Source organism: Xenopus tropicalis, chromosome 2 (genome assembly GCF_000004195.4).
Source record: "Xenopus tropicalis strain Nigerian chromosome 2, UCB_Xtro_10.0, whole genome shotgun sequence".
Taxonomy (NCBI): domain Eukaryota; kingdom Metazoa; phylum Chordata; class Amphibia; order Anura; family Pipidae; genus Xenopus; species Xenopus tropicalis.
The window spans coordinates 69,777,590-69,793,810 of record NC_030678.2 but is presented as its reverse complement, the minus strand read 5'-3'; the positions used below and the strand labels follow the sequence as shown (position 1 = coordinate 69,793,810).

The 16,221-nt window shown below is 37.9% G+C and overlaps 1 protein-coding gene across 1 annotated transcript in view; it reads left to right on the top strand.

The window, feature by feature from the left end:
- srpk1 (SRSF protein kinase 1) overlaps positions 1 to 9,126 on the top strand; it is a 77,587-nt gene extending 68,461 nt beyond the window's left edge. The window contains exons 14-16 of the mRNA NM_001017351.2: positions 5,545 to 5,614; positions 6,558 to 6,650; positions 8,428 to 9,126. Of these exons, the coding sequence (NP_001017351.1) occupies positions 5,545 to 5,614; positions 6,558 to 6,650; positions 8,428 to 8,612 (348 nt within the window). The 3' untranslated portion in view covers positions 8,613 to 9,126. The remainder of the gene's footprint in view (positions 1 to 5,544; positions 5,615 to 6,557; positions 6,651 to 8,427) is intronic.
- The last annotated feature ends 7,095 nt before the right edge of the window (positions 9,127 to 16,221 follow it).

Sequence of the window (16,221 nt, the reverse complement as noted above, 5' to 3'; positions counted from 1 at the left end):
CTTTCCTATAAAGAAAGTTATTATTTACCAGCTGTGTAAGTTGGAGTGCCATCCAACTTACATGCTTTCATGTTATTCTTATTGAAAAAAGGCCTTTCCTAATTGTCAGTGAAGCAAAACTAATACTGGGGCGGGACATTAGATGCTTCTGCTGAGTTTTGAATGTAACTCAGATTATGATCACTTCCTGAGGCAGAATGAAAGGACACGCCCAGACCTCATTTCAGCTTAGACGCAGAGGAGAAAGGATCTCTCTGCAGCTTTAGTATAATTATATTTTTAACAGTGAAAACATTTTTAAAACCTTCTTTTATAGAAGCACTATACATTTTAGAGAAAGGGGAATATACCAAAAAATTAGTATGATGCAATATGTCTCCTTTAAATGCCTTCCTTTTTTTCCCCTATTAACTTCTTTACCTCCGAGTTAAGGCACATTGGGTGACTTAACGCTTCTACATTTACTTCTTAAGGGAATCAATTGAGAACAGTAAAGATTTAATATAATTTTAAATGACAAACATTTCTGTTCTGCATTTTTAGCAGAAAACATGATGCTCTGAAGCACTGCCCTTAAAGGAACTGTAACAATTTTTTAACATTCGAAATATCCCTTCTATACACTTTGATTATCAGATATATCATACAGAAATTTCAATAGCAGCAGTGTTTTTTTTTTTTTAGAAATCTTACTTTAGCATTGATTTATAGAGAACAGGCTGCCGTTTACTCCCAAGTCTCGCACTACGCTTCCGTTCCGCTCCCCCCTTCACCCCCTCCCTCTCCTAATGCAGGCACACACAGCACTACTTCAAACAGCGATGCAGACTTAGCTGGACAGAAGGAACGGTACGTCTCTGATCCCTCTCCCTCTCCATGCCCCAACTGCTAACAGCCCATAAATCACTCACAACAGACTCTGAAGAATGCTGCATTTAACTTCCGGATTAAACCGGAAGTCGCCGTATCGCCTTTCAAGCTCTGCACAGTAAAGCATTGGTAATGTGATTTATTTTAAAACCATGTAGAATATTGCATTTTTTTTAAACACTACATATCTTAATAAAATATTTAGAATGGATATGTTGAAATTTATTTTTTTGTGTTACTGTTCCTTTAAGGAGCTAAAATTAACTTTTTTAAAATTCAGGGTAGAAAGATAAAGCATCATAAATATTAATGTTAAGGGTCTTTTTTTCGTCAATTTGATGCTTTGGATAGCCAGTATGTGAAATGTAGAGACCCCAAAATGAAAATAGTGCATGCAGATCGTCATGGCTTTTACTTAAGCTACTAAAAAAATCAACATAAATACTGAAATTTATGTCAATCCACCCTAGAAAACTGTATGTTTAATAAAGTACACATTATTCCAAATCCAATATGAGTCCTTTTTCCTCCATGCTTCAGGTATATTTGCTTATACTGAAACCAAATATGCAGAAAGCTTAGAATTACAGGATGCCCATCTGCTTCAGTGTCTGTTCTAAGCAAATATTTATTTTTAATTATTCTTTTTCTTTGTAATCATAAAACAGTAGTTTGTACTTAATGGTAACTAAGCTGCATAAATCCTTAAGCATGGCAAAACAATTTTATTGAATATATGAATTTATGTTCAAATGTTTTTAAATATATCATAATATTGTCTTTGAATGAGCTTCACAATTTGCCATAAAAGTATCTTCTGGTGGTTTTACATTATCAGTTCCCCAAGTTCGTTAGGGGCTTCCAAATTTGTAGTGCAGTAGTCCATTAGTGTCCATTAGAAATTCTAGATGACTGGTTGAGGAGTCAAAATAGCAAGGTTTAAGAGTAAGTAACAATTAGGGAAGCAAATCTAACAGTATGTTTTTACAGTCAGTATCACTTTAAATTATGGTGATGTAAAGATTAAAAAAAAAAAACCTAATGTGGAAAACCTGGATGTCCAACATAATACCATCAACATAATAAATCATATTCCATATATTAGATACTAAACTGCAATGTTGTAGAGAGTAATATTCTGAGACAATTTGCAATTGATTTTTTATTTGTAGGCTTTTAATTATTTGAATTTCTGTTCAGCAATTTTTCAGTTTGGAGTTTGTTATATGGTTGGTAGGTTGTACCTTAACTTAGCAACCAGGGAGTTATTTGAATGAAAACTGGCATATAAACAGGAGAGGACCTGAATACAAGCTGTGTAGAAGAGGCACTTTTGACGGCCAGTCCACGCTGTGCACGTGACATTACGCACAGTGTGCCTGTGATGTCGCATGCAATGTCACTTCCACAGATCGCCACAGCCCCCATACCCCCTCAACTCACAGCTCCATTACCGGATTTCCGTGGCGGAGGCTTGGGGCTTTTTTTTTTTTTTTTTTTTTTTTTATAAATAAAATTAAATATAGACACCTGCCCATGGGTGCCTTATTATAAAAACACCCTGTGGACTGTAGCATACCAGCCAGTCAGCAGCTAGGCACACCTGATAAGGAACTTTTATTGACTATTATTGGCTTCCCACCTACTACTGTGCTTCTTGCAAGGAATGTTTGGAAAAACCATAATGCCTATATATAAACTGCCTAACTACTAGTTGATCCAGAGGAAGGCAAAAAACCCCATCCGAAGCCTCTCTAATTTGCCTCTCTAAATTCCTTCCTGACTCCAAGATGGCAATCGGACCACTCCCTGGATCAACTTGTACTAAGAGCTATCTCCCATAATCCTGTATTCCCTCACTTGCTAAGAATCCATCCAGCCCCTTCTTAAAGTTATATAATGTATCAGCCAGCACGACTGATTCGGGGAGGGAATTACACAACTTCACAGCTCTCACAGTAAAAAATCCTTTTAGAATATTTAAATGGAACCTCCCTTCTTCTAAATGGAGTGGGTGCCCTCGTGTCCGTTGAAAGGACCGACTGGTAAATAAAGCATTAGAGAGGTTATTATATGATCCCCTTATATATTTATACATAGTTATCATGTCATCTCTTAAGCGCCTCTTCTCCAGTGTAAACAGACCCAACTTGGCCAGTCTTTCTTCATAACTGAGACTTTCCATACCCTTTATCAGCTTAGTTGCCCTTCTCTGGACCCTCTCTAACTCAATCATGTCCCGTTTGAGCACTGGAGACCAGAACTGGACAGCATATTCTAGATGGTACAATTGTATTGTAGGCTTAAAGGAGAAGGAAAGGTAAAAACTAAGTAAGCTTTATTAGAAAGGTCTATGTAAATACAGCCATAAGCACTCACAGAAACGCTGCACTGACTTCTCTGTAAAAAGATTAGTTGTGTCTGTTTTCCTCAGCCACAGACACGCAGCTTTCAGCTTCCTGCTCCCCCCCTTAGGAATGTGGATCCGAGCCAATCAGCAGGAAGCTGAGTCATAGGGGCACATTTACTAATCCTCGAATCCGAATCCCGAATGGGAAAAAAACCGTATTGGAAACGAAAATTTTGCTTTTTTTTTTTTTCTCGCTGTCGCGATTGTTTCGTATTTGTCGCACCTTTTTGGCGCCGTCGTGACTTTATCGTATATTCCACGATTATTTTGTCGCAATTTTTTCGTATTGCGCTATAGTAAACGGCGAAAAATCTGAATTTTTCGCAACGGCGACGAAAAAGTCGTGGAAAATATACGATAAAGTCGTAACGGCGACGAAAAAGTAGCGCAAAACACAAAACAATCGCGACGGCGACGAAAAAATCGCAAAAATACAGATCATTACGAAAAAAACGCATTCGGACGCTTTTGGACGTTCATGGATTAGTAAATGTGCCCCATAGTCTAACCAACTGAGCATGTTCACATGGTCCTGGTGTCTGTGCAGGAGTGAGGCATTATGGGAACTTTCTTTACACAGCTCAGCGTTTTTTCTTCCTGTTTGGCTTCAGATCTTCTGAACGGGAGAAATATGGGGAGACTTAAGGGCACTATTGAGACAACTGAAGGTATGCCTGCAGTTTGAGATTAACTCTTTACTAGCCTTTCCTTCTCCTTTAAGACACTGATTCAAGGTGAGTCCCCCTTACGGGGACATATGGCATAACTCAAAATTCCCCTAACCATGTAGGCAATCATAAATACTATATGGTGCTGGTTTCAATCTGGGCTAAAAATTATCATTATTTTTAAAAAGTACCCCTTTATTTGAACACCTCACAGACAGTCTCTAGTCCCTGTCTGTTTTAAAAATTTAGAGGGTTTTTCCAAACATTCCTTGCAAGAAGCACAGTAGTAGGTGGGAAGCCAATAATAGTCAATAAAAGTTCCTTATCAGGTATGCCTAGCTGCTGACTGGCTGGTATGCTACAGTCCACAGGGTGTTTTTATAATAGGGCAGGTGTCTATATTTAATTTTATTTATAAAATTAAATGTAAAAAAAAAGCCTCCGCCACGGAAATCCGGTAATGGAGCTGTGAGTTGAGGGGGTATGGGGGCTGTGGCGATCTGTGGAAGTGACATTGCATGCAACATCACAGGCACACTGTGCGTAATGTCATGCGCACAGCGTGGACTGGCTGTCAAAAGTGCCTCTTCTACACAGCTTGGGAAAGCGACAAACAGGAAGTGGAACAGATGGATGGTGCTAGTGCCTTTTTGGAGACATTTTTAATAAAGCAGCTTAAAGCACGACTTTCTAAACTTATTCTTCTTTATTTAAAGCAATATAAAGCAACAGCACATTCTAGCTTACACAACAGTTCCATTTATTCTATTATGAATATCTATGTATCTAAGTTGTATAAATTTACCCAAAAGGCCATCTGGCCCAGGGGTCCTCCTGCAGCCAAAAACGATTGCTCTTTGAGTATACAATTTTATTGTTATTGTTACTTTTTATAACTTATTTTACTACAGGTATGGCATACCTTATCTGATACCTTATCTGGAAACCCGTTATCCAGAAAACTCTGAATTACGGAAAGCCCATCTCCCATAGACTCCATTTTAATCAAATAATTTAGAATTTTAAAACTGATTTCCTTTTTCTCTGAAATAATAAAACAGTAACTTGTAATTGATCCCAACTAAGATATAAATAATCCTTATTGGATGCAAAACAATCCTATTGTTTTTTTTTTTTTAAATGTTTTATTGATTGTTTAGTAGACTTAAGGTATGGAGGTCCAAATTACGGAAAGACCCCTTATCCGCAATACCCTTGGTCCCGAGCATTCTCGATAACGGGTCCTATACCTGTATTTAGGTCCTCTCCTGTTTATATGCCAGTTTTCATTCAAACAACTCCCTGGTTGGTAAGGTACAACCTAGCAACCATATAACAAACTGAAAAACTGCTGAACAGAAATTCAAATAATTAAAAACCTACAAATAAAAAATGAAGATCAATTGCAAATTGTCTCAGAATATTACTCTCTACAACATTGCAGTTTAGTATATAATCTATATTGTCCTGTCTTTCACTGTCTAGGGTTAGTGTACTTTAAAATAGAAAGTGAAAGACAAGATAACATAGATTTTATTGCAAAGTGCAATTTATTTTTATAAATTACCCGGTTTCTGATTTATTCCTACTTCTTAGGCTTTTGAGTTGGCAACTGGAGATTACCTCTTTGAGCCTCATTCAGGGGAGAATTACTCACGCGATGAAGGTAAAAATCTTTTGTTGTTTTGTATATTTTTAAATGTAAAACACCTGCCCCCTTCAACAGAGTAGGCAATGCCAGTTGTGCTTAGTTTGCTTCTTAATAAATGATGTCAGTCTTTCCTCTTCAACCCTTAAAGTATTTGTATTTTGCTCTTTCTTTATGTGCTATGCTTGACATAAATTCTCTCTCATCTTTACTGCCTGTCCATGGTATAGGATCTGTTATCTGGAATGCTTGATACCATTTTTTTGTTTTTAAATAAGTGTTATGTACTCATTTCCTTTTTTGCTTTCTGCACCTTTTGCTTATTTATTTTCTCATCTTCAGTGCTTGCATTTTAATAGAAATCTATTATTTCCTGTTAATTGTGAAATGCTCCCAATATTATATTTTGTATACATGGCCTGTGTTACCTGGTTACAGCCCTCTTTACCTTCTGCACGTGCCTGTGATGTCAGTAAGACAGACATAACACACTTTACAAAGGAGAGAGTTTTTGCCCCTTTCGTTGTGCCCACACGCTCCTTGCAGAGTAACTCACCAGAGCGCGTGGGTGTTTTACCTGCAAATATTTTCAGAAACCATAATGGCAAGGAATTCTTACTACAGTTCAGCCCCAGAACTGTAAAGCTTAGGAGTAGAAACATTCTGTTTTTTGGCATATTTTTGCATTATTTTATCCTATAGCATATCTGTTACTCGTTCTTTGCTTTCCCTTTGCTTCATGCTCTCGATTTATCCTCATTCCAGACCACACTGCGCAAATTATAGATTCTAGGCAAGGATCCCACGTTACTTTGCGCTCTTTTGCAAACACCCAAAGAGGCAGTGTTTCCACTGTCATTTCCCATCTTAAAACAGGTACAATGAGATGTCAGATTTCTCTAGGTGGTTTTTCAGTCTCCTTCACAATATTTTGTATTCTTGCCTTGGTCCACTCTCACAGACCATATAGCCCTGATCATCGAGTTACTAGGACGAATCCCACGCAAGCTTATTGTGGCTGGAAAATATTCTAAGGAATTCTTCACAAAAAAAGGTAATCAGTTTGTGGCACACCAAAGCTAAAAGGTAAACAAACTTAAAGGAATTCTGTCATGGTTTTTGTGGTGTACTTTTTATTTCTAAATTACACTCTTTACATTGCAAATAATTCACTCTACCATTTAAAATTTTATTCTTGGACCAACTAATGTATTTTATTTAGCTGGAAAAAAGGTGCATAGGCAGTCATTGTGTCTGAGCTTTCAGAAAGAGCCAGCACTACATTCAAGCGGCTATTTAAACAAGCTATTTTTCTTCTTAATGTAACTGAATGAGTCATGAATTGGGTAAACCAGACTTCAATTTTTAACATTGAGTTCTGTTATCATATCTACAAATCTACAACTAGGTGGTGGGGGGGCGACCACTCCAACAGCGAAATAAAAATTAACTTTTATTATCTGAGGCCTAATGCAATTTGTGCCTGAAAGGACACTTACTCATAGGCTATGAGTAAGTGCCCTTTCAGGCACGAAACATGTTAATTTTTATTTTGCTGCTGTTGTGACTTTTTGGTTTTTCATATTTTTTTGGGGTGGTCTTTTTCTCACCTGAATTGCTGCTTAAAGAGGGCTACTACCTAAGAGGGAGTGAGATAGAAGCAGTGCTCTGGGAAGTCAGACGGGACAGGGACAAGCGTTTCAGATATCAACAGCACTTTCTGATTTAGGTGTGCCCCATTTATATGTCTACAATTTACAGTTCAGGTCCAATAGAGAAATTACCAAACTGTACATTATAAGGATATTTACAGTATATTTATGGCTCTAGTGAAGTGCTGTCTAACTTTTGTGGTGCCGCGGGCTGGAATTTTTCTGGACTAAATTGTTGAGGGACGATAATGGAAGACAGTTTTGGCCACTCCCCCTTTTTAAACTGCACCCACTTCAAGAGATTTTTAAGACCATACACCCACATTAATAGTGGTAGCACAGCAAAAGCTCAAATGATTGGTGCTCACTGACGGAATATCACCCTTCATTCATACTTGAAAAAACATTAATTATGTCATTAAGATATACCTTAAAATCCATATGCCTCCCCTGTGGGTACACCTCCAGCACAGTATACAACTTAGGGACCATATAATGACTATTAACAAATGCTGGCAGACTCCCAGAACAATCCCTGCCAGGTACACCTCCCATGGGCAGCATAGGGCAGGCAGAGTATGGCACACACAGGCAGCATGAGGCAGGCAGTACATAGTTCCACAATGCCTGTGCTGCTCCTACAGCCTGTCTAAGGTGTGAGCGGGTAAACAGTGTGGGCGCTTACAGTCTGAGCCTGAGTTGTGAACAATGCAGGGACTAAAAGGTGTTAACAATACATGGGTTTACAGCCTGAATCTAAAGTGTGAACAATGCAGGGGCAAGTTAATCTAAGTACTAGGGTTGCCACCTCTCGTGCCCAGAAACTCAGGCAGGGAGGCAGAGCATGATGTAAGGAGTGCGGCCTGCACCATCACAGGGAGGGGCAATCTTAGAGAATTCTGCCTGGCTTTCCAAATTGGGAAAACCGGGCAGGTAGTTTTGACCCGGACAGCCTTACCGAAAACCAAGCTGACTGGTTGTAACTCTGCTCAGTACTAATACTATTTAAAGCTTACACCAAGGTCAGATGGAGGAGGGCATGGGCTGCAAGTTGGGCAGCACTGCTCAGGTGTATGCAGTTTTCTTGATATCTACAAAGCACATTTGGAAATGACTTACATTATCATGTATAACTTCAGTTGCTAAAAATATTTAGAAGACTTTTAATTTCTAATTTAGGTGACTTGAAGCATATTTCCAAGCTTAAGCCATGGGGACTTTATGATGTTCTGGTTGAGAAATATGAATGGGCAGAAGAGGATGCAGCTGGATTTACAGACTTCGTGATGCCCATGTTGGAATTGGCTCCAGAAAAGCGGGCAACAGCTTCTCAGTGCTTGAATCATCCTTGGCTATTATCATAGTAAAGTCAGTGAATGTCTTCAGTTATAGTCCTTTATTCAATGATCTGGTAATTGGAAGACCAGAGAATAGATCCAAAAAAGATACTCATTTTAATGCCAAAGCAGCTTTCTTTCTGCCAAGCCATAAAAGAAAGAAAAGCATGTTCAAATTGAGGTTTATCATGAGTTATTTTAGTTGGGTAATAACAATTGTCACAGTCATCCATAATTTAGGTTGATTAGGTAAGCTACATTTATTCAGATAAAAAGTAAGGCATCATTGTCCTGTCAGTCATAAAACAAGCCTACCTCGCATTTTAACAAAATAAGGCCCAAATAAATGTTATCCTTCTGTAGCTTGTGGTACATTCCACTGGTGCATTTGGATTGTGTCAATTTTCCTTATAGATTTAATATGTATTAACTTTTATGTATTTACTTGTTAAAATAGGCTGCAATAGCTCTATTTTATGGGTTAATGTAACTGTCCAGTCTTCAGAATTATTTCCAAGAAATAAAATTTTCACAATGTGTACTCCAGTGTCTGCAGGTGTCATGGATACCAAACTACAACCTATAAAAATTATATTATTTCCAATTTCTATTAAAATTCTATATTTTCTGTTGCAGAAATAAGTTTTATATTCCACTTCGGAAAATTGTAGACAATTTTATTTTCATTCACAATTTCCTTAAAAAAATAATCACAGTTAGTTATTATTGCTACTAAAGCTTTATTTGTAAGACCTCTTTACAGCTGAACCAAAGGGAAGCCATTTCTTCATACAAAATTCCACATAAATGGAGGCCACACTAACACGAAAAAATTGTTAATTTATGAAAGAGGTGCCAGAACCAAAAGTACCACCATATAGGGCATCTTAAAGCAATGTTTCTATAGCATACCTTCTAACATTTGAAAAATGTAAAGAGGGACAAAAAGAAATGCCACATTTCTGGGGGTTTTGGGGTCTTGTTTTACGTGTTACTGCACACTTATTTTATATAATGTATCTAAGTGCAGGTAAGGCTTGTTAAAGGGGACCTGTCACCCTAAGAAATAATTACAAATTGTTTTCTATTGTGTTTGTCAAGCAAAATAAATGTCACTTACACTATATAAATTATTTTAAACTTTTTTCCTTCAGCACTGGAATTCACAATTGCAGAAAACAGGCAGGCTCCATTTTGTGGACACTGTTATTAAGGCAAGCTGTGCATCCTGCTAAAATCTTCTTTCTGTGCCAGTATAGGGGACCTGATACCCATATCCATGCACTGGTTACACAATTAGATGGTGAGGAGGGAGGGGGAATGTGATGAGTGCAGTGACATCTAAGAAGTTCTGAATCGAAAGTAACTGTCTGCCCCACCCCTATGCCTAAGGCATAGAGGTGGGTCAGGCAATATATGATTGACAGCTGGAACTTTTAAATGCTTTATATAATGGGTATAGATGTGGTAATAAAAAATGACTTTGGGTTACATGTTTAATTTGAAAAGGGCTTTTATTATACAGCTTTTTATGTCTGGGTGACAGGTCTACTTTAAGATTTCTGGGTTCTCTGACAAACGCTACTTTTTAATTAAGTTTGTATCTCTTTTTGCATTCAGTGCAGGAGACCAAAGGGAATCGAGGGACTTTTCAGTAAGAATCCGGGACTGCGGGTTGAGCTGTTAAGAGGGACTGTCCTGCAAAAATCAGACAGTTGGGAGGCATGCTATAAGTAGGCTTGTACTCTCCTCAGTAAAAGGAGCATGTGCACAAAAGCGGTATTTGCCAAAAAGAAGTTTGCTTTTTAGAAAAATATCTATCATACAGATTCAGGTTTTCCTGTCAGGTAATCATGGGGAGCACAAATACGTTCCAGAAAAAGGCAAATTTTTACACATGTATAGGACAATGTTGTCAAAATGATTATCATGCTGTTTTACTTTGGTCTCTGGAAAATCCCTCATCTAAGATGCAGCATAACTGCCCCTACATCAACAGATATAAATAAGCAATGAAATGTGAACACAGTAAGCCAACACCTTCATATTTAAATTTAGTAAAGTAATTACATTAATAGACTCCAGGTTGCTTTACTAATTTAATTAAAAACCTTTCTGTGCCAGCCTCATAACTCAAATGTGGAGTGAGTTTGCTATGTAAGTATGCAGTCAACATTGGATTAGGTGAAAACTGGAAACACATTCTGCAGCATTGTCTCAGAGGTCTCTGCATGTCTCTATATAATTCTACAGAGGGTTTAATGCTTGCATCAAATTGATTTATACTGAAAAAAAATCCACAAACAAAACGATCATCATGAAAACCAAATATCTGAAGGAAAGGAAAAAAGAAATAAGGAAGACTAAAACACAATAATATTTTTAAATAGTTTTTTCGCTGCTACTGTGTGACTTATTTTTCTCAGCCATTGGAGTTTATGTTAATTTTTTTCACGGCAAAAAAATGATCTCATCGCTATAGGGGAGATAACTCATTTTTGTGCTGTTAGAGCCTGGCTACTTTCTATTCATTTACACTGTATATTTGAATGAGAGATTGTCTGAAGATGTATTAAAAGTTTGTATGTTAATAGTCCGTGGAAAACATTCAGCTGCACTCTTGGAAATCAGACTCCGCTTCAATAAAAGCTAGAGGATGCTGTCTCTGAGAGCCATTGTGAGTAATCTAAACATTTGACCTTGAACAGGGATCAAAAGCTCCAGTACTGGTGGTGTTCGTAAATTATATACACCCTAGAGCATTTTGGATAATAACCATCGGCAATTTTCTTGGCTTGTAATGCAAAGGTAAGTGGTTATTTACAAATTTTTGATTTACATAGTAACATAGTAAGTTAGGTTGAAAAAAGACGTACGTCCATCACGGTCAACCATAATGCCTATATATAACCTGCCTAACTGCTAAGTTGATCCAGTGGAAGGCAAAAAAAACCATCTGCCTCTAAAAAAACCGAAAAGCCTCTAATTTGCTGTCGAGGGAAAAAAAAATTCCTTCCTAACTCCAAGATGGCAATCGGACCAGTCCCTGGATCGATTTCTAATAAAAGCTATCTCCCATACACAAGCCTGTGTTCCCTCACTTGCTAAGAAGCCATCCAGCCCCTTCTTAAAGCTATATAATGTATCAGCCAGCATAACTGATTCAGGGAGGGAATTCCACAACGTCACAGTTCTCACAGTAAAAAATCCTTTCCGAATATTTAAACGGAACCTCCCTTCTTTTAAACGGAGAGGGTGCCCTCGTGCCTGCTGGAAGGACCTGCTGGTAAATAAGGCATTAGAGAGCTTATTATATGATCCCTTATATATTTGTACATAGTTATCATGTCACCTTTTAAGCGCCTCTTCTCCAGTGTAAACAAACCCAACTTGGCCAGACTTTCTTCATAACTGAGACTTTCCATACCCTTTACCAGCTTAGTTGCCGTTCTCTGGACCCTCTCTAATTTAATAATGTCCTGTTTGAGCACTGGAGACCAAAACCAAACAGCATATTCTAGACGGGGACTTTCTAGCACTCTGTAAAGGGGAAGAATAACACCCTCCTCCTGTGAATCTATGCCCCCTTTAATACAGCTCAAAACCTTGTTTGCCCTTGCAGTTGCTGCCTGGCATTGCTTGCTACAGCCAAGTTTATTATCTACAAGGACTCCAAGGTCTTTTTCCATTAGGAATTTGCCTAGTGCAGTCCCATTAAGGGTATAAGTGGCTTGCATATTTTTACATCCTAGGTGCATGACCTTACATTTATCCACATTAAATCTCATCTGCCACTTATAAAAGATTTGAATCTTTTGGCCTTATATATATTGATTTTAAGACTTGAAACTTAGATCAAAAATTATAGGGCACATTTACTATGCAATTTTGAGAAAAAGTTGTTTTTGTTTTCTTACTGCTAGATATTTTCAAGATTTATGAAGGTTTTGGTTTTTTTTGGCAGTACTCGATTTTTCTGATATTTTCTAAAAACTAAAATTTTTCGTGAAACAATAACTCCCATAATTTGTGATTTATTAATATTTAACTTTTTTGTAAAAAAAAAATCCATCCAGCCCCTTCTTAAAGTTATATAATGGACCTACTGGTAAATAAAAAATTAGAAAGGTTATTATATGATCCCCTTACATATTTATACATAGTTATCATGTCACCTCTTAAGCGCCTCTTCTCCAGTGTAAACACACCCTTTACCAGCTTAGTTGCCCTTCTCTGGACCCTCTCTAACGCAATAATGTCCCGTTTGAGCACTGGAGACCAGAACTGAACAGCATATTCTAGATGGGGCCTTACCAGTGCTCTGTAAAGGGGAAGAATAACCCCCTCCTCTATACCCCTTTTAATACAGTTCAAAACCTTGTTTGCCCTTGCAGCTGCTGCCTGGCATTGCTTGCTACAGTCAAGTTTATTATCTACAAGGACTCCAAGGTCCTTCTCCATTATGGATTTGCCTAGTGCAGTCCCATTAAGGTATAAGTGGCTTGCATATTTTTACATCCCAGGTGCATGACCTTACATTTATCCACAATAAATCTCATCTGCCACTTCACAGTCGCCCAGATTGCCAGTTGGTCAAGATCCTGCTGCAAGGATGAATTGACTGGTCTGCAGAGTTTTGTGTCATCTGCAAACACTGATACATTACTTATAATACCCTCCCCCAAGTCATTTATGAACAAATTAAACAAAAGTGGACCCAGTATAGAACCCTGAGGGACCACACTGAGAACCTTATTCCAAGTAGATAATGTACCATTAACGACCACCCTCTGTACCCGATCCTGTAGCCAGTTTTCTATCCATGTGCAAATGACTTCACCAAGACCAACAGACCTTAGTTTAGAAAGCAGTAATTTGTGGGGAACAGTATCAAATGCTTTGGCAAAATCCAAATAGATTATATCTACTGCATCCCCACTGTCCAGCTTATTACTTACCTCATCATAAAAAAGCAATTAAATTGGTCTGACATGACCTGTCCTTCATAAAGCCATGCTGATTACTGCTCATAATGGCATTCTCCAGTACATAATTTTGTATGTGATCCCTTAACAAGCCTTCAAATAACTTGCCCACCACGGATGTCAAACTTACAGGCCTATAATTGCCAGGCTGAGATCTTACTCCCTTTTTAAATATAGGAATGACATTTGCCTTCTTCCAATCCCTAGGTACCATACCTGATGAAAGCGAGTCTGAGAATATCAGAAACAAGGGCCACTGTAATTCTGACCCTAGCTCTTAGAACCCGAGGGTGTATTCCATCTGGCCCAGGTGCCTTGTTTACATTTATCTTGTGTAACCTTTTAAGCACCATATCCTGTGTCAACCACTGCGTAGTTGGAGCTGAGGCAACAGTGCAGCTATCGGGTGAGACTTGGCACTCTGGCTCCTCTACTGTATACACAGAAGAAAAGAACTGGTTAAGCACATCTACCTTTTCTGTATCTGCTGTAACCATATTGTTACTATAACTTAATGGGGCCACACCCTCAACCTGCATCTTTTTACTATTAATATACTTAAAAAACTTTTTGGGGTTAGTCTTGGCCTCTGCCGCGATGTGCTCCTCATTTTCTATCTTTGCCTTCCTGATTGCTGTTTTACAACACTTGTTATAGTGTTTATATTCATTAAACGCAGCTACTGTCCCCTCTGACTTATATTTCTTAAAAGCTTTCCTTTTTTTCCCTATTAACTTCTTTAAGCCACATAGGGTGATTCTTAACACTTCTACTTTTTCTTATTAATGGAATAAATTGAGAACAGTAATGATTTAATATCATTTTAAATGACAACCATTTCTGCTGTGTTTTTATCAGAAAACATAATGCCCCAATCTATGCCCTGAAGCGCTGCCCTTAAGGAGCTAAAATTTGCCTTCCTAAAATTCATTGTCTTTGTTATAATCTATCACTTGTTTGTTAGGACAAGTGATAGATTATAAATTATTATAGATGTCAGGTCAGGCAAAAAAACAATTTAATGTCAGCTAGTGATTCAGCCTTTAGAACTATATAGTATCTGTGGGAGTGGGATGAAATCTGCAGCAAAAGTTGAGAGTTGGTTCTCAGGTAAAGTTTATAGTCTGCAGATTCTTCTTTTCAGTCTTTATTTCTGCACTGCCTTCAGTTTGTAATATCTCCCGAGCCCTGTCTGCATCTGTGCCTTGATTGGTCAATTTTACTGTCTGGAAAAGATCCAATCAGATCCAATCAAAGATCCAATCAGAGCACAGCAGAACGGGCTTGCAGGAACAGAAGATTTTCAAGACAGTGCAGAAACAGAGTGAGGTTTTTTTTTTTTTCTTAATGTGCCAATCAGGTTTGGGGAGGCTTAGCCTCCCCTAGCCTTATCGAAAATCTGCCTATGCTTGGTGTCCCTTCTTTGGACTCTCTGATGCAATAATACCCCGTTTGAGTCTGAAACTGTCCTGCATATTCTAGATGGGACCTTACCAGCATTATAATTCTAACAGTTTTGTACATATTTAACTAAATTGTGCTTGTCTTATTTCTTTTTCTGGCTGTTTGTTAAGCCTGGTCATTTTAAAGGGGCAATATACCCCCCTTTTCTACATTAGTTCAATAAACTGGCTGTAGTTTGGGAAGGGAGGCGTTTGCTTGCTTTCAGTGAACACTGGAATTCTGAATGAATTGTGAGAAAAAACATGGCAAATTGCATCTTAAAACTGCACTTCACACTATGCCTATTAAGTAAATGCTCCTTGTGGGCTCTAAAGTATGTATCATATGATAAAATCTTTTATTGCACACATTAAAAGATACTATTTCCAATATGTTCCGTTACATGGATATTATATTTTATTATACTGTTTATCATTTGGTTCCTCTATACTTCAGTTTCATCTCTTCTCTTCTTTTCTCCTTGGAGGTTTACTCTATAAAGAAACAGGCATGATCACTGGCTTATTTACTAATGTTGGACAGCAAATATGTCAGGCAGTAAGTACAGGGCTGCCCTGCACCTGCCAATGCTATTCTCTGCAGTTTGCACTGGATTTTTAATCTGGCACTAGGGGGAGAGGGCATCCATTTTCTGGACACTAGTGCTGAGCTAATGAGCACTAAGGGGTTGGTATCCCTTAGTGCTGTTGACCTTGTATCAGGGGTATTTGTAAATAGCATAATAAATCACGCAGAAGCAAGATAGCAGATTTAGGTAATTGTATGCTTTTATTTGATACAGCTGTTGCATTCCCATCAGCAACCCTGAAGTTAAAGCCAAAAATAACCAGCGGAAAAAGACACATTTGTTAAATATACATATTAATATATACAAATACACTAGGTTAAACGTGTCCTGTGTTATTTATTAGAGCCATTCGAGCATTTCATTTTACATGCATTTCCTAAAGGAACATTCAGTTTACCTAGTGTTTTCTAAGAACAACCTATGCTTTACCTGCCTACATTTTAATTTCATTTTACTACTCTAATACCTAAAAAGTTAATAAAATATCAGAAATATACATGAAAATAAAACTGATTTGCAAAGTCTCCTAGGTGCAGATTGCGAATTTATAAATTTAGAAAGTTTTTTCCTGACTTGCATAGATCAAAAACCCACAGCAGTGCATACCTTCCTACCTCAG